Source organism: Acanthochromis polyacanthus, chromosome 2 (assembly GCF_021347895.1).
Source record: "Acanthochromis polyacanthus isolate Apoly-LR-REF ecotype Palm Island chromosome 2, KAUST_Apoly_ChrSc, whole genome shotgun sequence".
In the NCBI taxonomy this organism is placed as follows: Eukaryota; Metazoa; Chordata; class Actinopteri; family Pomacentridae; genus Acanthochromis; species Acanthochromis polyacanthus.
This window is the reverse complement of record NC_067114.1, coordinates 37,087,046-37,108,488: the sequence shown is the minus strand read 5'-3', so window position 1 is coordinate 37,108,488 and position 21,443 is coordinate 37,087,046. Positions and strand designations below refer to the sequence as shown.

The 21,443-nt window shown below is 39.9% G+C and overlaps 3 protein-coding genes across 5 annotated transcripts; 1 reads left to right on the top strand and 2 right to left on the bottom strand.

The window, feature by feature from the left end:
* The first annotated feature begins 3,935 nt into the window (after positions 1-3,935).
* Positions 3,936-10,431, top strand: ubap1lb (ubiquitin associated protein 1-like b). Of its 2 annotated transcripts, none has more exons than XM_022212563.2 (5): positions 3,936-4,175; positions 5,754-6,347; positions 8,055-8,228; positions 9,670-9,771; positions 9,889-10,431. In XM_022212563.2, exons 1-5 carry the CDS (start codon positions 4,068-4,070, stop codon positions 10,021-10,023), a joined length of 1,113 nt encoding a protein of 370 aa, XP_022068255.1. In that variant the 5' UTR covers positions 3,936-4,067; the 3' UTR covers positions 10,024-10,431. The 2 variants fall into 2 exon arrangements, with proteins under 2 accessions (XP_022068255.1, XP_022068254.1); XM_022212562.2 differs by having other exon boundaries at positions 8,052-8,228.
* Positions 10,432-11,047: 616 nt separating this feature from the next.
* kbtbd13a (kelch repeat and BTB domain containing 13a) lies at positions 11,048-12,547 on the bottom strand. The gene has a single exon (XM_022212557.2). It carries the CDS (start codon positions 12,512-12,514, stop codon positions 11,048-11,050), a length of 1,467 nt encoding a protein of 488 aa, XP_022068249.1. The 5' UTR covers positions 12,515-12,547.
* A 1,807-nt stretch (positions 12,548-14,354) lies between these two features.
* On the bottom strand, positions 14,355-20,374 carry si:cabz01068815.1 (solute carrier family 51 subunit beta). 2 transcript variants are annotated; one of them, XM_022212552.2, is made up of 7 exons: positions 20,299-20,374; positions 19,456-19,530; positions 19,217-19,258; positions 18,753-19,136; positions 15,486-15,608; positions 15,050-15,140; positions 14,355-14,946 (listed from the first exon to the last, which is right to left on the bottom strand). In XM_022212552.2, the coding sequence occupies exons 3-7, from the start codon at positions 19,254-19,256 to the stop codon at positions 14,625-14,627; spliced, it is 960 nt and encodes a 319-aa protein (XP_022068244.2). In that variant the 5' UTR covers positions 19,257-19,258; positions 19,456-19,530; positions 20,299-20,374; the 3' UTR covers positions 14,355-14,624. The 2 variants fall into 2 exon arrangements, with proteins under 2 accessions (XP_022068244.2, XP_051793691.1); XM_051937731.1 differs by having other exon boundaries at positions 19,217-19,295; positions 20,299-20,363.
* Between the last annotated feature and the right edge of the window lie 1,069 nt (positions 20,375-21,443).

Here is a 21,443-nt window from a genome sequence, read left to right as displayed (position 1 = left end):
AAAGTAAGTTTCTTACATCAAACAGCTCCATCCGTCTTTCGGTCTATGGCCGAATGACAGAGTTGAACCCTTTCAAGGTGAACATCAGAGTTTAACTTTCAAGTTGAACTCTGATGTTCCTTTGCATGTCATGATGTTGTTGAAATGACTTGAGATGCCACAGGGTGCCTTGCTGTGAAAGCAGCTTTACAGTCTTCTGTCTATGTTGACGTCTTGGCTGCGTGGACAGACAGCTGCTAGGGTCACTGCAGGTCTCTGGATTAGTGTCCAGGTGGTTCTCTAAAGAACCTGCAGATTCAGACTGACTGCAGCTCCGACAGCACACAGGTACGCTCTTTAATTCTTATATTCCACCAGTTAGTTCTGACAGAAAAATATGAGTGATTGAATGAGAGTGTGATCCACAATTATTAAAAGTTTATTCGGTACACACAGTTGTAATGCTATGTAAAAGAGAAATGCCAACAAATAAAATACAATTTAGTAATTCAAAATCGTGCAAATATTAGCAGTAGTCTATAACACTGTTCACTGACCCAAAGCTCAAGAGCTTTCTGTTTAACTAGTCCTTAGAAAATATCTGATATTTGCTTGTACACTTATTCTGGCTGTGCGTTCTGCCGAGTCCCTTTCTACTTTTAAGAGACAATTGAAGACTCAATTGTTCAGAGAACACCTAGGCACTTAATCTGACTCCACCTTAGGGGTAGAATAAGTCAGGTGATCCAAAACCCAGCACTTATTTAGCGCTGACAAAGTTGAAAAAACAAAAAAAAGGGGGGGGGGGGGGGGGTTGGCAATTCTTCTGCAACTTGATGGCAACACCTTTGACCAATCGCACTTGAAGCACTTTTGCACTTACTACAGGTATTTCCTTATGTCTGAATTCTTGCTTGTGTTGTATGTCGCTTTGGACAAAAGCGTCTGCTAAATGAAATTGTAGAATTGTAGAAACGTTTAAAATTAATGACAAAACAATTTTACAAAGAAGAGGCTAACTTGAAACATTCACACCATCAAATATAATCCAGTAAATATAAATACAGTGGAAAAATGCAGAGTGAAAAGCTCAATGTACAAGAAAACAAGTTAAAAACATTAACATGATCAAATAAAGTGTGGTAAAAGAGGGAACACAAGATGAAGCTAACATGAATAAAAAAGTGATTTCAAGGATGCTGGTGATTCTGCAGGCTCATATATTCATACTCAGTATCATGTGCTGGTTTTCAACTGCTCTTTCCACATTTGATGTCACTGTATTTGTTCAGTGGCATTACTGTGTAAACATGCTTCAGAGAAAACAGGGTGAGATTAGGGAGCATCTGTCCTCTGTGCTGCCAGACATCTTGGACCATCTGTCTGCTTGTTGTTCCTTATATATATATATATATATATATATATATATATATATATATATATATATATATATATATATATATATATATATATATATATATATATATATATAGTTTGCTACTTAATGTTTATAGATAGCAAATACTGCATGGGAGCAACACCACATGTTGTGGCCTGCAATGTAATCATTATATATATATATATATATATATACATTAAACAGAAAAGATTAAAAAGTCAGAAGAATGTGACATATAGACCATGGTTTGAGAATTAGTTGTGTAGTGGCTATGTCCTCTGCTTAGCCCTACTGGTTGTGGATAGCTGGTCGAGAGTTTTGACGTGCACTCAGTTTTAAATAAACAAACAAATTCTTAAGAGTTGAAATAATCCCAATTTTTTATTGTCGATCTTACCCGTAACTAAAACTTGTTCATAAACAAAATAATAAAACGCAACAAGTCGAGCACAGTCGAAAACTGCATGCCTCTCTTTCTGTCCAACAACACCTGAACCAAATCACACAATCAAGTATCTTCATTCTGCCCAGGCCATCAGCCTCAGGTAAAGCCCCCTGGGGTCTTAGATGAGAAATTACAAAAACAAAAATAAAATGAAATATGGCTCCTACAAGTAGTGTGACTCACCAGATGTAGGATGCAGTTGTAATTCTGCCATCTGGCTTTGTTCTTACCTTGCACTATCTGAGAATTGTTTTTTTTAAGTTTGTTTTTTAACTGTGTGGTCCATTTATTATAGGCTTTTAGGTTCTTTCATAATTTAATTATTTGTCATAAATCTGGCTTAGTGATTATACTGCATAATGTTATTTCTTCTGTACGCTGAGCTGGGTACTGAATTCCATTCCTTCATGTTTTTAACATTTCTGAATGACGATAAACTGAATTGAACTGAAACAGCATCAACCTCCGAGCAGCAGTCTTCACCCCACAACTATCAAGTTTGGAGAGGATTACACAGCCCTACAATTTCATTTTGGTGGATTGTCCATTTTGATGACAGAGCTGGTTTGCTACTGCAAATGTTCCACTAAAACAATTCCACTCATCATTTTTTTAGGTAACATCCAAGCCACATTCTTCACTTTGCCTTGCCCATCTTCACTGATTGCTTTAAAGAAATACGAACAAGCCAGAGCCCCCTATAGCAGCTTGTCAGTGTGGTACAGAAGGTCACTCCGTTCTACAGAGCAGGCTGGCAAAGCAAGAGTAAGGAATTAGTGATTAATGAACAAGCTAGAGCCTGTTAAAGGGATACTTTGGTTTTTGTAAGCAGGGTTGAGTGAGTGTAATATCTACAGCTAATTGCAGGCAGCACATTCTCTTTTCAGTGAACCCGAGAAGATTTGGAAATGCAGTGCTTTAAGCTGGGTCACAGCATAGCTTATTTTAACCACATAAAAAAACGGTCCACCTAAAACATTAGTATTTGTTTAAGAGTACACTATAATTAGAATATTTTCACTGCTTTACCTTGCTCTCAGACAGCCCCTTTCCTTTGAAACTGTATTGCTTGTTGTATATTAGTTTGTCTTACTCAGATCATCTGTGTTGGTCTTGGTCCCAATGGTACAAGACCGACTTTGGCTAAATGTTCTGCATTTACACAGCACTTTTCTACCTTAGTGGTCCTCAAAGCTAGCCTAGCCACGCTAGACCCAGCTCTTAAGACACAAGGGTCTAGGAACGCTTGACAGGGAGGGAGGCGGGCTAAAAGTTTGTCTTTCAAATCACTCTGCAGCAATTGGGTAGGTATACAACCAATCACCGCAACGAATAGGCTCTTAGAGCACTGGATTGTGGCTAAGTCCCATTCGCTTCCCAACCAGCGGAGCCAACTGGTATATTAAGGATTTGCCATATCCCGTCGGCATAAGTCCAAATACGTCTTTCTTCTCAATGAAACACTTCAGTGCCGTCCTTTGTTTATCTTTCAAGTTGAATTTTAGCTTCAAATCTTTAAGGGCTGTGGCCAAAGCCGAGTCGAAAGATAACTGTTTATTGTGCGCCGGTTGTTTCTGTCAGAATCGTCGCGCCTCTGTCGTCACTTAGTTACGCCCGCCTTCTGACTCTACACTTCATGGTGATTCATCCGGCCAGTTTTAGGAGCATCCAACCTCGAGCCTTATGGAGGGTAACTAGACCCACCCTGGCAGAGAATTAAATTCGTTGCCGTGGGTTATATAGCGCAGCTAGGCTACCTCAAAGCGCTTTACAGAATTTCCTATTCACACACCAGTGGTGACAGAGTTGCCATACAGCGTTCTTGCCTGCCATTGGGAGCAACCTGGAGTTCAGTGCCTTGTCCAAGGACACTTGACCATGCAGAGGGGCCAGGCATCGCCAACTATATGCTGGACCACCTGAGCCCCAGTACTTGGTACAACCTGACTTAAAATAAACCGAAACTATCCCTTTGAAATGTCTCTTCCTTTCTTTAACATTGAGTGAAAAACCACTATCAAAAGGTCAGCTCCAGTCACCTCCAGCCCACTGCAGCTTGTTGACTGTGCTCAAACAGGGATCAACAATCTCTGTTTGATCATGGAAGCCCACAGTACAGCTCCACACCAGAGAGTTTTCTCTCAGCTGAAGTAGTCAGACTGCTGACATAATAAATCAAATGTTTTCCATCTGAGAGTTTGCCAACACTTTCTCAACTGTGTATTTGTCAGTGGACTGAGCAATATGGAGGGTGTCCCTCTGAAGTCCACACAAGCTGCTGTCCAACAAGAAGTCAAAGACGACATCACGGTGACTGTCCCCGATTACCTCACCATCCTGCGGGAGACAGAGGTGAGTGTACTGTCCCGTGTGTCTCCACAACTCCTTTCACACTCCATTCTGTTAATCTCACAGGAATTTCACATCCTGGTCACGTTTCTGTAGAAGTCACACTGGCAATGTAGTTAGGTCAGACCTAGTAACCTAATCTGAGTTTTTCCCCACAAGATGTTGACAGGAGAATTCTTCCAGCTGTTTAGAACTGTTCTCTCTGAGCTTGTTAAAAACCTACAGCATCAGACAGCAGCAGGATCCAAATGTGCTGGAGCTGAGAGAGTTGTGTGTATTCACACATCGAACAATGTCATTGGTAACTTTATGAAATTCTTAGAATTATAAATTAGCACTGAGAGAGAATGGAGAGCAGATCAATTCAGACCAAGACCTAATAAGACCTATAAGACGGAGTAGCTCTACACGTCTTTACATCAGACAGGTGAGCTGTGACTCAAAGAATCACAGTTCAGTTTACAGCTGTTTAGGACTATTTCTTTGTAGGTCATTACAAACTTGCAACATCAGACAACAATAGGATCCACGAGTGTCTCCAGAGAGAGAGAGCTTAGATGAAGAACAAGAAAGCAGACACAGTCAGCCTATGGCAAAAGATAATGAATTCAGAGTGTTGCTGATCTTGCCTCTGCCAGCAGCTGGTGTGCAGTAAAGGAAATCTCTGGACTTACTTGACACCATTTTTAACCGTGTCAAAATCCATCCCAGCAGCTTCCTTTGGTGTTCACTGCTAATCAACTTAACTAGCTATGTTGAGAAAGTGCTTGCATTGCTATTTTTGTTGTTCAGATTTGTATTCATATGCTATTGCTGAGCATGTGGTGATTTTAAACTGGTGGTATCAAGATGAAAATATTATTTGACTCTATCATTACAGAAGAATAAAGCTGGGTGTAAGGCTCTTTATTACAAGATACAGATTGAAGCTAGACATTGAAAATGAGCTAAGAGTGACGGTCTCACATCTGCAGCCTCGATCTGAGAAAATCTGCAGCCCAAGCAAGCCCACACCAGTCACGAAAAGAATTGTGAGATTTGAAGTGTTATTCGAAATGTTGTTTTTGCAGAGAATGTTTGCATGTTTCTGTTTATTACCAAAGACTTGCCATTTTTGTGCAGAGACTACATTTTGTGTCTGTTGAAAGGAACTGAAACTGATAGTAAAAATATAAGATTCATGTTCCAGAGTCACTGCTTCCACTCCAGTGCCTTATTCATTTATTTTAATTTTTTTTAGGAAGATTTCATGTTTTGCAGTTTCCTCAGTTCAGTTAAAATACAAATTTGAGAGATATATGCTGCAAAATCCCTTTTAATGCTTCCACTCTTAAAAATGATGTGTTCCTTTGAAGAGTTTTCAGTAAGGTGTCACAAACTAAACTTCATATAAATTCTACAGGAGTTTGCAAGCAAAAGATGTGTCTGAGAGTGTGTTTACGTTGCTGCATGGACGTAGGATTGGGCAGAAAATATTTTCTTCTGCCAAAGGGGGCTCTGCAGAAAAAGTTTGGGAACCACTGGTGTAAGGACATAAGGGAGTTGTTCATGTGACTAACATATTGTTTGTCCATGTGATAGTATGAATTCAATCTGGAGAACTGGGTGATAACTGGGTTGCAGAGTGGCTTCATCAACCAACAGCGGCCTCAGCCCTCCTCTTCATTAGGACTGCTGCCATCTTGTCCACCGTACTGGATGATGTTCTGCAGCCCACAGCAGAGCCGCATGGCCAGCCGCCACTGCTCTGACTACTGGGAACCCAACCCTCGACAGCGTTCTCACAGCCTCAATCCCGCTGTCCTGCGCACCAAGTTGTCATACTCTGACGATGAAGGAGAGGGCACTTCACAGAAAACCAAGACATGTGTGCCAGTGGGGGAGGAGCACCCTCCTGCTCCACATCAGCAAAGTCAGAGGAAAGCGCAGAGAGCTTTTGTCCCTGACCTGCTGAACCCGCCAGCCTGTCTGAGTAGCCTCCCACACCAACGCAGGAAAAACCTGCGTCAATGTTCCCTCTCTGTGCTCAACGTGTCCACGCAACGAGATCCAAACACAGACAGCCAGTCCAAGAGCCCTTCATTAAACAGAAGCTCTGACAGGAGAAGTCCCAACATCAGAGCCAACACTGTCGACAGGCTCCCCACCATCAACAACCACAACACAGCATGTAAGGTAGGGGGACGGACATGTTAATGTCAGGGAACAAGCTGTAATCCAAGCAGCAGACTTATAGCTTTAATCAGCAGTTGGACAATTTGGAGAGGATCACTGAGATCCAAACTAGATTCAAAACAGTTGATGAAAGAGTTTTGCTGTTTGTTTACGTCTATACTTTTGACTGAAACACATGTCAAACTGCATTCTCCCACATAAAACCCAGACAAACACAAATCCAAAGCAGACTGGTAGAAGTAAAGGAGTTTATTATGATAAGGATTTACCTCAAATTAAAGCGTATAAACAACCAAAATAGCAGGATTAACTAGATAATATATTAACTAACAAAGAGATTAGGGATGGAGATTGGAGGCTAATGGAATGATGGAAACTGAACAAATCACAAGGCTTGTGGACCAAAGCCTGAGCTAAAACAAAGTCACACACACACACACAAAAAACAGGAAAGCAGAAAAGAAACTTCAGACTGTGTGAACGTCAATAGGCTTATCACTGCCAAATTATTAGAAGTAGTAGTGATGAAAAAATTAACATAAAAAATGATTCAAAGTGCCAAGTAGGCTGACTCTCATATTGTACAGAGGGTTATAAAGTAGATGTGTACATTTTTATGTATTTCTCACCAAAAAGACAAACTAATTCTGAACCAATATGCAGAAATTCAAATATTTTGAACCTAAAAGCAACACAGCTGCTGCAGCTAAAGTCAGGATGGAAAACTGCAAAACATAATTATAACGAGCATCATGCATCACAAGATCATAGCATGAAATTACAGATGCCACCATTTTATGCTACTCACACAGAAAATGATTCAACAATACACAATCAAGTAATAAAAACTGTTGAGAATTCAGTAATCGCAGCTGCTTAGTGGTTTTAAATGCTTTTGTTAGTAGGAAAAAACAACAGAATGAAGATATGATAGCTGGGGGTCTGACCAGTATGAATTAATTAAAGAGTGATACATTCTGCAGAGTTTAGCTGTTCTTCAGCACACTGTATTTAGAAACAGTCAGTTGCATGTTCTCATCATTCTGATTCACAGCATGCTTTAGAGGCCTTTGGAATCTTCATTCATATGACCTCATGATTTGGAGGATCCAGTTAAAGGAGAGTTTCTGCTGTGCTGTCTGCAGTATAGATAGCTCCCACTCTGCTTCGCGGGAGAGACTATGAATACAGTGTAAAGCTCAGGGTATTACCTTCTCCTGATAAACCTGCACATCTAACCAGGAACAGACACACTCACCATAAATCCCCTCACTGAGTAACACAGCACTTTGACTATTTTTATTCACATTAGTATAAATTTAATCACTGAGGGCTCAGTTTCTCTCATGTCTTTAAATATCCTTAAGTTCTTGTATGAGAGTCAACACTGGATTGTTGGAAGTGGAAATCAATACAGACCATCTAGTTTTTTTCAGATCACATTTCCAAAATGTTTTCAGAGATCATCACTTTAAAAATAAGCTGTGTAAAGTCTGCCCCCCGAATCCAGACAGGTTATAAGAGGTTCATCAGGATTAGTGTGAGTGTTCTGTTTTTCGCAGGAAAAGTGCATGTCAGGACTTCAATGTTCCAACCTGCTGTTAGCGTTCCAGAGAATCTGAGCCATTAAAAACACATTAAGAGCCTTCTTTTTATTTTCAATAATCACACACTGTACACTCACTGCAGTCTTTTTCTTCTTAGAAGTCTCTCAGACCAGACTCCGGCACAAACATCCCTAGTGTGGACTCATCTGTAGAGCTCCTATCAGCTCTGAGCCCAGAGGAGAGAGAGCTACTGGGGGCCGTCACTGCTCGGGGCTATACCCTCCATACTGCCATTATTGCCTTACAAAGGACAGGACAGCAGACCCCAGATCAGGTCGGTGTCACAGAAATACACTATTCTAAGCCACCTTAAGCCAGACTGCAAATAGAGCTAAGACCTCCAGAGCTTACTGTGTTTTCCCATGACAGGGCTTTCTGTATGCTCAGAACCCAACAAATGTCAAACTACAGCTACGGCATTTGCCGCAGCACTAACATGTCGTCCTTATTCTGACAAATAGTGCTTATAGTCTGACTTCAGATCTGTCTCTCTGTCTTTCCCTCCTTGTCCGTCAAGATAAGCTGATCTGTCAGCAAAGTAATCACTGTAATATTAAATACTGACTAATAGAATGTATTAATGTACGTCCTGTCCGTTCACTATAAGTCAGTGTACTTTGAGCCTACTGGAGTCATCTCAGGGAGAAAACTAGACAGCGGACTAAAAGAAATTGATATTAAAGCTGTAATGCTGTACAGAGAAATATCCACAGGGTAAAATGCTTTTCAGTGCTCAGAGGACAGTGATGGAAAGTAGCCAAGAATAAGGATTTTCTTTTCAGTCCACTTTAAACTTCCACTCTATTACATTTCACTTAGGAATATTTTTTCTCTATCGATGGACTGCTTTCATCAGACGTTTCTATATATAATATCTTATGAATTCAGATTTTATGAATTAAAGTATAAAATATGTTTTTTATTACACTTTTTTCTTTGGAGAAATGCTTTGATTTCCTAAAAATACTCCAAAACGTGTGAAAATTTGCACACATACCAGGACCAGTGAAAAATTTGATATTTTAGGGGAATGGCACATGTGTGTGCCAAAATGGCTCGATAGCGCCCCCTGGAATATTATGAAAATTCAGCCCCCAGACCGCATTTCACCTAAAGCTACGAAATTTGATACACATATTTAACTCGTCAGGATACACAAAAAAGCCTCTTGCACCAATACCCAAAATCCAACAGGAAGTCGGCCATTTTGAATTATGATTCATGTTTTGGACAATTTTGTGTCATTTGTGGACATTTTTTAAAAGCTAAAACTCAAATAGGCTAACCCTGAGAGAGCTGAAAATTGCCCAGGATGTACACCAGGCACAGGTGATCAAAGGTTATCAAAATGCTTTGAAAAAGTCTGAGGGAATGAAAATGCCAACCCACGGAATGCGGCCATTTTGAAATATGATTCATACTCTGGATGATTTTGTGTCATTTTTACACTTACTGTTACTTAAAGAAACATTTTAAAATCAGGAGTTGTAATGGAGTGTTTTTACAGTATGGTAAAAAAAAAAAAAAAAAACATTTTTAAATACTTCTTTCATCACTGCCAGAAGGGTTAGTGGCCCAAGTCAGTATTATCTTTAACCTCAAAAAGTCAGTTTGTTAGCTGTATATTTCCAGTCCATTGGTAATAGATACATTTAATTTGTCCACTGTTCTCCTTTTGTTCCTGTATGAATGAATATTTCTGTGTGTGTCTGCAGATCTTGAGCTACCTGGTGGCATGTGACCACCTGTGTCAGCTTGGTTATGACATGGCTCAGGTCGAAGAGGCTCTGGAAATGTTTCAAAATTGTGAAACCAAGGTAAGACACGCAGCGAGCTACAACTTCACGTGAGCCTTTATTCTTCTCACTTTTCCTCTGATAAATCCACTTCAATCAAAAGAATGTATAAAGATGCAATGCTTTCCTCCTGTTGAGGCGGAGGAGTTCCTTCAGCTGCTGAATCAGTTCAATGAGATGGGCTTCCAGCAGAACGCCATTAAGGAGGTGCTGCTGGTCCACGAAAACCACAGAGAACGGGCCCTTGAGGAGCTCATGATGCGTATGGGCTGACAGCACATCATCACAACACAAAATATACACACAAACACACACACTATTTACCTTTATCACTGAATTACTGCAGACAATCTGACTGCAACCGAAAGTGTGTTTTTACGACAGAAACATTAGATGTCCAGGATGAAACCATATGAAAATACACATCGTTACAGCTGGAGGCAGAGAATGGTGGCGTTTTGCCCATGATGATGATGATAGCAATGATGTGACCATATTGCACATCTTTATTTATGTGTTAAATAATATTTTACTCATTACTGACCTAAAAGTGCTCATTACATTCATATTTTGTTTGAATACAAAAACATTGGACCAAACTCATGTTATCTGTATAGCTGAAGTGATGTGATTAGCTGTTGTAAATGTGAACAGATTCATTAAAGCTGTGATATGAATTCATGCCGAGGCAGTGTTTTGTTTTTTTATGTTAACAGCATGAATCCAAATATTGCTTTCCATGAAAATAGGAACAGTATCCATCGGGACCTGGTAACCAAAAATACAAAGCTTTAGTAAATATCATGTTAACCTGAACTCTTCACATCACTAGAATAGATCATTCTGGTTTGTCGCAACTTATTTTCACAGTTGTGTCTCTCATTTCTATCAGCTAACCAAAAACTGATGTGATCTACAAACACTGTGAGATGTATGATCTGACAGACAATCAGAAATAGATCATGACCAGCTAACATTTCAGGTAGATTAAATCTCTTCTCTGGAGTGTAAATCTTCAAGTGAAGCAGCTGCAATGTGGCCAGCAAATGCAGCTTGTACAGGAGAGCTAGTCAGTACAGCAGGCCATTGGACAAAGTAATTGGTTTGGGTAATAATTTTTTTAAATCATTTTTTGATTTATTTTTTGTATTGTTCTGTTTTTTCCCCATATATAGCTGTCTAATCTGGGCTTTTATTTAAACTTCTATAATGTTTCTCTTTGGACTTTGAAACACATCCGACACAATGGAATTGATGTGTAAGTAACAGCAAAACGTTCCCACAGATTATAAGAGCATTACAATGAAATTCTGGTACAGACACTGAACTCTCTGAGATTTTGGTTCTGATTCACATCCTGATAATTCCCCATGAGGGACACAGTGACTTTAGGCAGCCTCATTAGAAATGTATATATAGAGCCAATCCTGCCAAAACCTTTCATCTCGTGCTTTGGTTTCCATTTGTGACTCTCGATGGTGTACTCTGTGGTCACGTGCCTGCTGAGAGTGAACACCGAGTCTCCTCTGACCACAGCAGTCAACAGAGAGCCTTTGTTGTTCCCATACTGACCAGACATAGCTGTCCACTGACCTGAGCTCAGATTGTAACAGTCCATTAAACACAGTAAGAAATCATCACAAGGTCCATTGCGCAAAACATACAAATTATCCTTGTGGGCTACCATATAAATACCGTAACTGTGTTGGCGTATGAGCGTAGTGACCAGAAGCCAGCGGCCATGTTCAGGCACATACTCGTGTATATCTGTGGCCCCACTCCCTCTCCAGAGACATATAAAGATTCTGCTCATAGCTACAGCAGACACCACTGAGGCTGCAGGACAGGGAAGGGGAGAGACAAAGCTCCAGTTCCTGTCAAACGGCCCATACCTCTCTACAGACGATAGGGCTATCATATTGTACTCCCCTCCGACCGCATACAAGCTGCCCTCATGACCAATTAAAGTGAAATTGTAGCGTAGCTGCTTGGGGCCACAGATGGTTGACCATGAGTTAGCTGCAGGGTTGTAACAGAATCCATTCTCTACCACCTTCTTACTTACATCACGCACTCCTCCAATAATGTACAGTTTGTTGTCGAGGACGGCTACGCCTGCCATTGTGGTGCTGGTGCACACAGGCAGGTGTGTCAGGACCCTCCACTCTCTGTGTTCTTCATCCAGGTAGCAGACTGTCCTCTGGACGTCCTGCAGCAGCTCTGTGGACGGAGAGTGACTGCACATTGCCATGTAGCTACTCGGGAGGAGAGACTCGATGTAGTCTACCAAGTGGCAGGGTAAGGTGTGAACGTCCTCCCTCAGGTCAGCGTACATGTCTCTGATGAATAAGGCTGAACTGTGGAACAGGTCCAACACTCCGTAGGTTGCAGCCGTGTGGTACATGAGTAGACAGTTTTCAGAATTGATAATATTGATCAAGTGCTTGGTGAGAGCTGGTACCTGTAGAAAAGCTGTGCACTCTATTGCTTCCACGAGCTGGTCACTGTTGAGCATGGGTTGTTCCCCGTCCAGAACCTGCAACAAGACCGTAAACCCCAGAACGCCCACACATTGCAGCTGGATCTCCTCCTGTCTGCAATCTCTCATTCCTGACTGGAACAATGCTCTGAAGTACTCACAGTTGTCAGCTACAATGGCTTTATCCACAGTGAAAACACTTCCGTTAATGTTGACCCTCAGGGTGTCCGCTGCCTTACAGTGGTCTGACTGTTGGCTCAGGGCTGAACAGCTGCTGAACTCCATTACCTCCTGCTATAGATCTTCACTGTAGCTCCAGCTGAACTGCAAGCTCACTCCAAGAGAGGTTTGATCCACACCATGCACTGTGTTTCACTGCCAGTAAGAGTGCCTCCCATCCACAGCAGATTGTATCGGGCAGGGTATTAACTATTTGTTTTCAAAGCTCTAAGAACAGACTATACATAGCAGCCGGACATCTGATGCAGCTCAGGGGCGCTTTGATGACATGCAGCCGGAGCAGAAAGAGGAGCTGGATAATGGCATGGTAGCTGTATATGTGCTGATGATTCACTCTTTGTTTGTGGCTGCCAGCTGGGAACAGCTGAAGATTTGCCCTTGAGAACCAGGCGCAGACAATTCAAATGACATTTTATGCATGCTACAACTTCAGCCGTCATCGAAAATCTGAATGTGGGAAATGCAAGATACTTGTAACTGAGAACTTCTACAGCTACTGTGATTGCACACAAAATCTACAGTCTGCTTTAGGTGCCAATACAGTCCACTATAAGGTCTGAATAAGTGTGTAAAACTGTGTGCAAAATTTCACTGTCAAATTTTATTTATTGTTTGAAACACAAAATTACAGTGCAAACTATAATCCGTCCACCACCTATACATTGTTTGATCCTCATTAAGATCATGGGGAGCTGGAGTCTATCCCAGCTGACTTAGGGTGAAGGCAGGAGACACGCTGGACAGGTCGCTAGTCTATCACAGGACTACATAGAGAGAGAAGCAATCACACTCACATTCACATCTACTGACAGTTTAGAATCACCAGTTAACCTCAGCATGTTTTTGGACTGTGGGAGGAAGCTGGAGTACCCGGAGAAAATCCACGCATGCACAGAACATGCAAACTCAGAAACGCAGAAAGATCCCAGGCCCAGGCCAGGATGCAAACCAGTGATCCTCTAGCTGCAAGGCAACAGTGCTAACCACTACCCACTGTGCATCCCTTATTTAACATTTAAGCAATAGTGATAATTTCTAGGTATATTTTCTAATTGATTTACAGAATAAATGATCAAAACATTCAAGGGCTACAAATGTAGCTCTGAGGTGGACTTGGATCGATGTTCTAGAACTTGCCTGGGAAGTAGTCCAGTAATAGTTGTTTGCACATCCATAATACACCACAAAAGATTCTGCTACTTTTAATAAGACAGTTTCACGAAATTCATAGAAACGCTTTTTTTTTTTTTTTTTTTTAAATGGTTTTGATTTTGTCTTGCTGCTGTGTACTGTATGATACAGAGTTGATGAGATGGTATAAACTAGCCTGGTGTCTTGGATATAGGAATCTGTTTTGGTCCAGAGAAAAATTTAGACCCAAAGAGTGTCCTATGGAGCAGGTTTGACATAGCCAGGCTTTTCAAAACCTAAAATCCCAGTCAGAGATAATGTCACAATCTTTGGCTCTTGTTTTTTTTTTTTTTTTCATTTCTTATGTCTGTGTTTCCTCTTTTACACACACAGAGAGACACACAGACACATTTTAAAATGATTGAAACCCTGTGAGAGGCTCTATTCATTAGAAAGGTAATGTAAAGAAAAACTAAATGGAAAAAAATGTCAGCAGTTATTGCACTGTTCCAAAAAATAAAACTGAGAGAAAGCAAGAGTATCTCTTTAAGTTAAATCTTGGATTTAAATTGCTCCAGTGTGGCAAGAGGCATGAAAATAAAGACGTTCTTCCTCACAACTGAAGCCCTCTGATGCCTTCACATGCTGATTATAGAGAACTGGGTTTTAGGTTCAATGTCCATCAATCACAACAGAGATTAGGGTTCTAGAAAGACAATGATGTCGCCAAAGGAAACTAGAAACACTGACTGAGGCACTTTGAAATTATTTATTGATCTATGGACATTTGAGGCAACATTTGAGACTTCAAACAGTAACAAATTATTTTTATTCATGTATTTATTATTTGATTGATGTATTTACTTGTGAACTCAGTTAGTATTAGACCACATCAGAACATCTGACATATTCTTTCTGAGCGAGCTTTGTTTAATGATCTCATTCGCTGTTGTGTAGTGTAACTTTCCAGCCCATCAAAGTTGAGGTTTTTAGAAACACCTCAAGCAAAGCATCATACTCTGGGTTACAGGCTGAGGTCACTACTCTTTATCGCGTCCAGCTCAGCAGCCAACACCTCCTCCTGTTCCTCCTTCACTTCCTCCTCCTGCTCCTCCTCCTCTGTATTGGAGTACAGGCAAGAGGTGTTGCCATCTTTCCATGTGACTACAATGTCTCCTGATTTTGCGTCCCTGTTGGACATTGGGGACTGGTTTGGCTGCAGTCGCCTGTCTGATCGTGGAGATGCACTGTTGTCTGTGAGGGATGAAATGACTTGCAGTTCTTCACCGTCACTTTTCTGAGCCAGAGATGCTGCTGCCTTGTACTTAGCGATCTTCTTTCTGCTCCTGTGGTAGTTAAGAGTGGAAAGGATGTCATTCAGAAACATTTGAAATACATATGCCGCGTTCATTTTCACATCAAATGAAGTTGTTTAACTTCAGGTCATACTTGTTGGCCATGGCTCCCATTCCCAGCAGCAGAAAACCAATAAGAAGGCAGACGAACGCCAATCCCAGCAGCACAAACTTCCATATAGTTGCTAAACAGGGCACAGACAGCACAATAGTAAACATTTAGCACTTAATAACTGATATACTGTAAATATGATAGACTAGATCACAACACTCTGCTAGGAAAGAATTTGGGAATAAACAAAAAGTTAGTGAGTGACTAATGGTTTGGTCCACCATAATTAGGAAAAGATGATGTTGCAGTAAAAAAAACTTCCTCTAAAAGGCAAAACAAAGGTGACTATACTTTATCAGATGTGTTTTCAAAAGGTGTGTTTCGGTTTTATAAATTGAATAGAAATGGAACATACAGATAGTATTTCCTGAAATCACTTCACTTTTAGAAAAAGGATTTTAAGATCAGCAGCACGTACGGTCCTCTGTGCGGTAGAACCAGCGGAGATACTCCCTCTGCTCCTCCGTCATGGCCGGCTCATCTTCTGCTTGCTCTTCTGCGGGATCAAACTCTTCTACATCATCTGCTGCCCTCCTGAGCCCTGGATAAGAACACACAGCTGTTAAAGATCACAGTAAACATTCACCTGACTGTTCATCGTCATCAGCTTTATGCTCAGTAGTGTCTGCTACGTAATGTGTTTTTCCACGTTTGAAACATTATTTCAATTTAGTCCTAAGGCTGGTAAATCAGAGGGTTTTTGTTTGTTGAAGACCATGTTCACACTTAAGGGATTAAAACCAAAGTCACATCACAAGCAATTATCATACACTGTATTTCTGATGAAACAAAAATGTACCTTGAGCCACTACTTTTTGTCAGGTATATAAATGGCACATTTGTCATGGTTGTCAAAGCCACATTAATTCATCTTTTTGCCTCATTAGGAGAAAATAGGTAAACCAGTGATATCACCTAACAAAGTCCAGCAGACATAAACATGCAATAATAGCAATGAACTCAAAGATACTAAAATAAACAGTTTAGAGGATGCTCATAGCTCATAGTTCTCTGTGGGTTCAGCACTAAAACTTGTCCATCTTATGTAACAATTGATGCACTAATTTAAAAACATTTATTGGTGTTACCAGTGAATAGTAAAAAGTGTCTATCACTGCTGATGCATTGGCACACTCAAGGATCAAAATTACAACAAGAGAAGGCTTGAAATATTTCACTTAATGTGTAATTAATTTCGAACATATTAAAATTTGACTTTCTTATTTAAATAACGGAAAATATTAAATGTTTCATGATGTCAAACTCTTTTAAAGATGGACTGTGAATGAGGTCAATGCTTGTCTTCTCCCCTGACAGGCAGCACCACAGTCTCTATTGTATTGGAATTTAATTTTCTATTATATTGCTTTTGAGTCCGCTTGGAAGAACATCTTGTCTCGGGGTGATGCTAATCTCTCTTTTTTTTCTGTGCACACAAATGTTAAAAGGTGTGTTTTTTTGTCACATTTTATAACTTTTTGCGCAAATAGTTTATAGAGAGTTGTGGGGTGTGTTAAAGTTTGCATTATTTTGTTCTTAATCTGCAGGTCAAGAAGTAAACCTTGCTTTCCATAAAATTATTTGAAGCATTATTAATTCAAAAACCATGCTTTTTCTATCTATCTATCAGATCTGACTCTATTTCTAAAATAAAATGATAAAAAAAAGACTTGCTCCGAGCCGGAGACTGTATTGGAGGACCTGGAGTTGGTTGTTGGAGAACAATTTACAAATTAGAGAGTAGAGTGTTCTTCAACTCCACTACAGAAGTCTGTCTGTCTGTCTATCTATCTTAGTTTACATTCTACAGTTCACATTTTGTACTTGTGTTGTTGTATTTAATTTCGTTTGACACTATTCCTTGACAGCCAGTTAGACACTTTACACAACACTTAGACACTCTGTGTTTTGTACTTTGTATTCTTTTTTATTTCTATTTAACTACCAACCTTTGTATAATTGTGTAAATGTCACTGACCTTTCTTTATTGTGCTCTGAAAAAACAATTCCTTCCAGGATGAATAAAGCTTATCTTATCTTATCTTATCTTATCTTATTGTACTACATCACCCTAACAGAGCACTTTGCTCTCAGACTGCAGGTTTACTTGTGGTTCCCCGAGTTTCCAGCAGAAGAATGGCAGGCAGAGTCTTCACTTATCTGCTCCTCTGTTGTGGAATCAGCTCCCATTTTGGGTTCAGGAGGCAGACACTCTCTTTACTTTTAAGATTAGGCTTAAAACTCTCCTCTTTGATAAAGCTTATAATTCGGGCTGCTCATGATCACCTGAGCTGTTCCTTAGTTATACTGCTATAGATTTAGACTACTGGGGGATTCCCATGATGCACTGGGCTCCTCTCCTCTCCTCTCCTCTCCTCTCCTCTCCTCTCCTCTCCTCTCCTCTCCTCTCCTCTCCTCTCCTCTCCTCTCCTCTCCTCTCCTCTCCTCTCCTCTCCTCCCATACAGTTAAAGTAAACCAGATTTTAGAGTCATTAGCACCTTATAGACATCAGGTGTGTATTTTTTTTTTAAAAAATTTAAAGGGCCATTCTGTATAATGAGCACGATTACTTTTGGCACTTTAAGTATAATTTGATGCAAATATACTTTTACTCAGGCAATATTTTAAATTAATTTTGCTTAAAACAAAGTATATTTAGACAGTGGCATTACTGATTTACTGAAGTACCTGCTGTTTTTCTTGTCAATCTGCAGCTCAATGATATGTATATATGGTCTTTAATGGTACAACCCTGCTTTTCAAAGAACTATTTGAAGCACTGTTAGTTGAAAAAAACTAGGTTTTTCTTTCAGACCAGTAACAACATTGCTCAGTGTCTTTTTGTGTCATTTTTGTAATACTTTGTCTTGTTTTTGGTATTTTTGGCCATTTTTTGGCAGACATTTGTCTCATTTTTTTGTCAATTTATTTTTCATTTTTTGTCGTTTTGTGCTTCCTTTTTGTCTCCCTTGTGTTTTTTGTTTTATTTTTGTAATTTTGCGTTTCGCTATATTCGTTGTTTTGTGAAACGTTTTTGTCATTTTGTGTTTTTTTTGTCTCGCTTGTATTGTCCATTTTTTCTGCTTTCTAACTTTTTTGTCAATTTTTTCATCTCTTTCTTGTTTTGTTTCAAGTCATTTGTCTCATTTTTTTGAGATTTTATGTCTAGTTTTTGAAGTATTTTGTCTTGTCTTTGTTGTTCTTTTTTTTTTTTTTACTTTTGTCATTTTGATCATAAAGTAAAATACTATATTGTTCAGTTCCAGTTACCTGTGACTGAATGTTTTGTTCCTTTGTGGCTACTCTATGATCTGTAAGTTTTAATGTGTAAAGGATACCGAGGCTTAAAATTGTTGAAACTAAACTTATTTTTCCTCAGAAATTTCAGGTTGTTCATAATGTTTTGTAAGACTATAATTCCTTAAACGTTAACATTTTCAGAATGTGTCTTTTTGCACTAAGACAAAGGAAAAAATTGGAGTGATTTATATGTTATTACGCTGTGATTGAACTGGTCCAGCCCACTTGAGTTCAAATTGGACTGAATGTGGCCCCTGATTTACAATCAGTTTGACACCCCTGCTCTAGTTGTTTTTTTTTTTCAACATGTACAAGACCTTCAGTCCAGCACCGACAATATGTAAACAACACACTGCAGTGCAGAAAGTGTTAAAACAGACTTACTGAGTCTTTCCTGGCAGATGTCCCCCTCATCCAGAGATTTCCACTTTGACTGTTCGCTGCCCTGTGTTAGAATCAGATGCTGGCCACTGACTGACAATAGCATGGATGTGTTTCTGTTGATTAGTCTGCCCCTGTCGCAGTCCCACATGTGCCCTTTAACATCCACCTCCAGCTCATGGCAAGACTGGGTCCGGACCAGTTTTCCCTGCTGGGCTGACAAACATCTGAATGATGCCACACACATCAGCATGCCCTGGTCGATCCAGTTCCACTGCTGAGACTTTGAGTCCAGGTTGCACTTCCTTAGAAGGACTTCACCAGTGTCCACTGAGTCCTCCAGACACAGGCAGTGCTGGGTATTGTGGATCATGAATGCCTTCCCCCCTGCAGATGAGACAGTGTGACAATGTGTTGATGCTAATCTACGAACTCTGTAATGAATGTGTCTGAATGAACATGTTTACCCGACAGGAGGAGAAACAATAAGGCCCAGGCTTCTGACATATCTAAGGAAGACAGATCAGCAGTCACAGCAATGTCGTTCTTTTCAAAACAAAAAGGAATGTTCTTACTTCTCTGCATACATGAATTAAATATGAAGCAATGCAGATAAAATGTGTAATCTGCAATAGCGATATGAGGATGTTGTGTCAGCAGTATGGATTTTTGTCATAACCTTGTTTAGACATTAACGACACCTCACCTATAAAAGCAGGTGGTGGCAGCAGGAGGTGGTGATGAAAGTCAACTGTCAAGACAGTTTCCAGCAGCCTTCAATCTGTACAAGAAGGAATAGAAAGACATCAGTTTATTAAAACGTGATCTTACACTTAAATCAGTTTGTATGCAGTCTTTCATATTTTTAATTACGACATGACAACCTGTTATGCTATGCATGTGATCTGTGATCTCTGTTCATGTCAGAGTAAGTTGGAATCAGTTTGGACTGAAATGGAGCCTGTCCCAGCTGACTCAGGGCCAAGGGAGGGGACACAGAGAGTAAATCATTTATATTTGAATTCAAATTTCTCAACTTGAATACAGATTTGTATTTAAAAAAATTGACTTAGAATTTCTCAGCTTCAATAACTCCAAAATCGTTTTCATTTGAATCTTGTGATCTGAATTCATTAGATTGTAACTGAATTCCAATGAACTTGATTATGTTGACACTGAATCCAGCACATGCTCGGGAGTAGAGCTCTGACGCTCACTGGAAATTTAGCTCTCTATGTTTTCAAATTCAGTTCTAGCTTCAGATTTCTGTCACACTGAAACACACATCTGCTTTAAACACGATAACCAATGGAATGGCTGGCTTTCTTAGACTTTGTGTTTTGAAGTTCATGAAGCAGTTGCAAGTTTGTTCATCTGTACATGCACACACGTGTTTAAACTGAGCCACAATAAAGAAAAAATTAACAATGAATACAAAGGAAACGCGCACACGCAAAACATTTCGCTTAAAGCAAATATTAACTAACCACATTTCATTATCACATTATTTGCTTTGTTCTACTCCTTCATTATTTCTAAGTGTACTTACTTGTGTGATGTTTCGTCTCGGGTTCACATGAGAAGGACGGAGCATCTGACAGCTAAGTTAATGTAAAGTTTAAAGAAAAAAACTTTCCAAAGTTCATGGGGAGGAGCCTGAACACTGCTGGTGACTCCCTCTCTTCCTCTGAACATGAGAATGTGTAAAACTCGTAAACACAGAGACTGGTTGGCTTTTACTGCTGATTAATGACCAAAAGGTCTTCTCTATGCAGCTGTAAGAAAGCTGTTGTAAATCTGTTTTGTCATATGTGCTACAATGTTTTCTGTCCTTTGTGAGTTGATCATGTATTTGCACCATCTACACGTGATACTAAATAGAAGCTTATTTTCTCAACAGTGCTGCAGAGCCTTTAAAAGTAAGTTCAGACAATTACAATTCAGATCTTTGACCTGGTTGCCTGGTTACTGTTTATACAGCCTCAGAGCCACAGGTACATGACTCATCGGTCAGACGCCCGCACACAAGAGGACAGAGCTGTAACATCTGACCGCTAAAGGATTTTATCTTTATAGCAGAGGTTTGGAGAAGATGTCCTCAGTCGTATTTTAAATCAATATGGGACTACAAGAACGAGTGAGGGTTACATTCAGCAGTTAAAACTGTGAGATCAACCAATACAGTACTATTTTTTCTTTGTCTTACCTGGTTCTCTCAAGACTTAAAATGTGCAAGTGTAAATCTGCGCTCTGATCATATATAAAATGATTACTGATCTCCTGAAAAGAAAAAATGTGAAATGTTTTCCTCATTTGTCATCAAGACTAAATAATGCTAACCTGCTATATCTCAAAGAACATTTCAGGCTTAAGTATTTTGGGCATCATATTACCAAGGAACTGAAAAACACACAATTCTCCAGGACGATAATGGTCTTCTGATTTGAAATGCATGCAGTTTGATGCTAATTTAATCCAGAAGCCTTGTGTCGAGTCTACAGCACTTGCACTTCACAGACCTCTAAAGGTGTCCTGTGGAATCAAGCATCATGGATTGGAATTGTTTTCCACCACATCTCACAAGTATTTGATTAGATTGAGATCTAGGACCTTTCTTGAACTCTTTTTCATAGTGTAGCAGCTACTAGAAGAGCCTATGGCCATCAGTAAAGGAGAGTACATGGTCTACAGCAG

What these genes read in the sequence shown, in the direction of transcription:
- ubap1lb (XM_022212562.2), top strand. Translation starts at nt 4,068, where the DNA reads ATGGAGGGTGTCCCTCTGAAGTCCACACAAGCTGCTGTCCAACAAGAA. An exon ending in CCATCCTGCGGGAGACAGAG is followed by an intron (nt 4,176 to 5,753) that starts GTGAGTGTACTG and finishes TCCATGTGATAG; the next exon opens with TATGAATTCAATCTGGAGAA. An exon ending in ACCACAACACAGCATGTAAG is followed by an intron (nt 6,348 to 8,051) that starts GTAGGGGGACGG and finishes TTTTCTTCTTAG; the next exon opens with AAGTCTCTCAGACCAGACTC.
- kbtbd13a (XM_022212557.2), bottom strand. Translation starts at nt 12,514, where the DNA reads ATGGAGTTCAGCAGCTGTTCAGCCCTGAGCCAACAGTCAGACCACTGT.
- si:cabz01068815.1 (XM_022212552.2), bottom strand. Translation starts at nt 19,256, where the DNA reads ATGTCAGAAGCCTGGGCCTTATTGTTTCTCCTCCTGTCGG. An exon ending in CATCTGCCAGGAAAGACTCA is followed by an intron (nt 15,609 to 18,752) that starts GTAAGTCTGTTT and finishes GTTCTTATCCAG; the next exon opens with GGCTCAGGAGGGCAGCAGAT. An exon ending in GTTCTACCGCACAGAGGACC is followed by an intron (nt 15,141 to 15,485) that starts GTACGTGCTGCT and finishes TGCCCTGTTTAG; the next exon opens with CAACTATATGGAAGTTTGTG.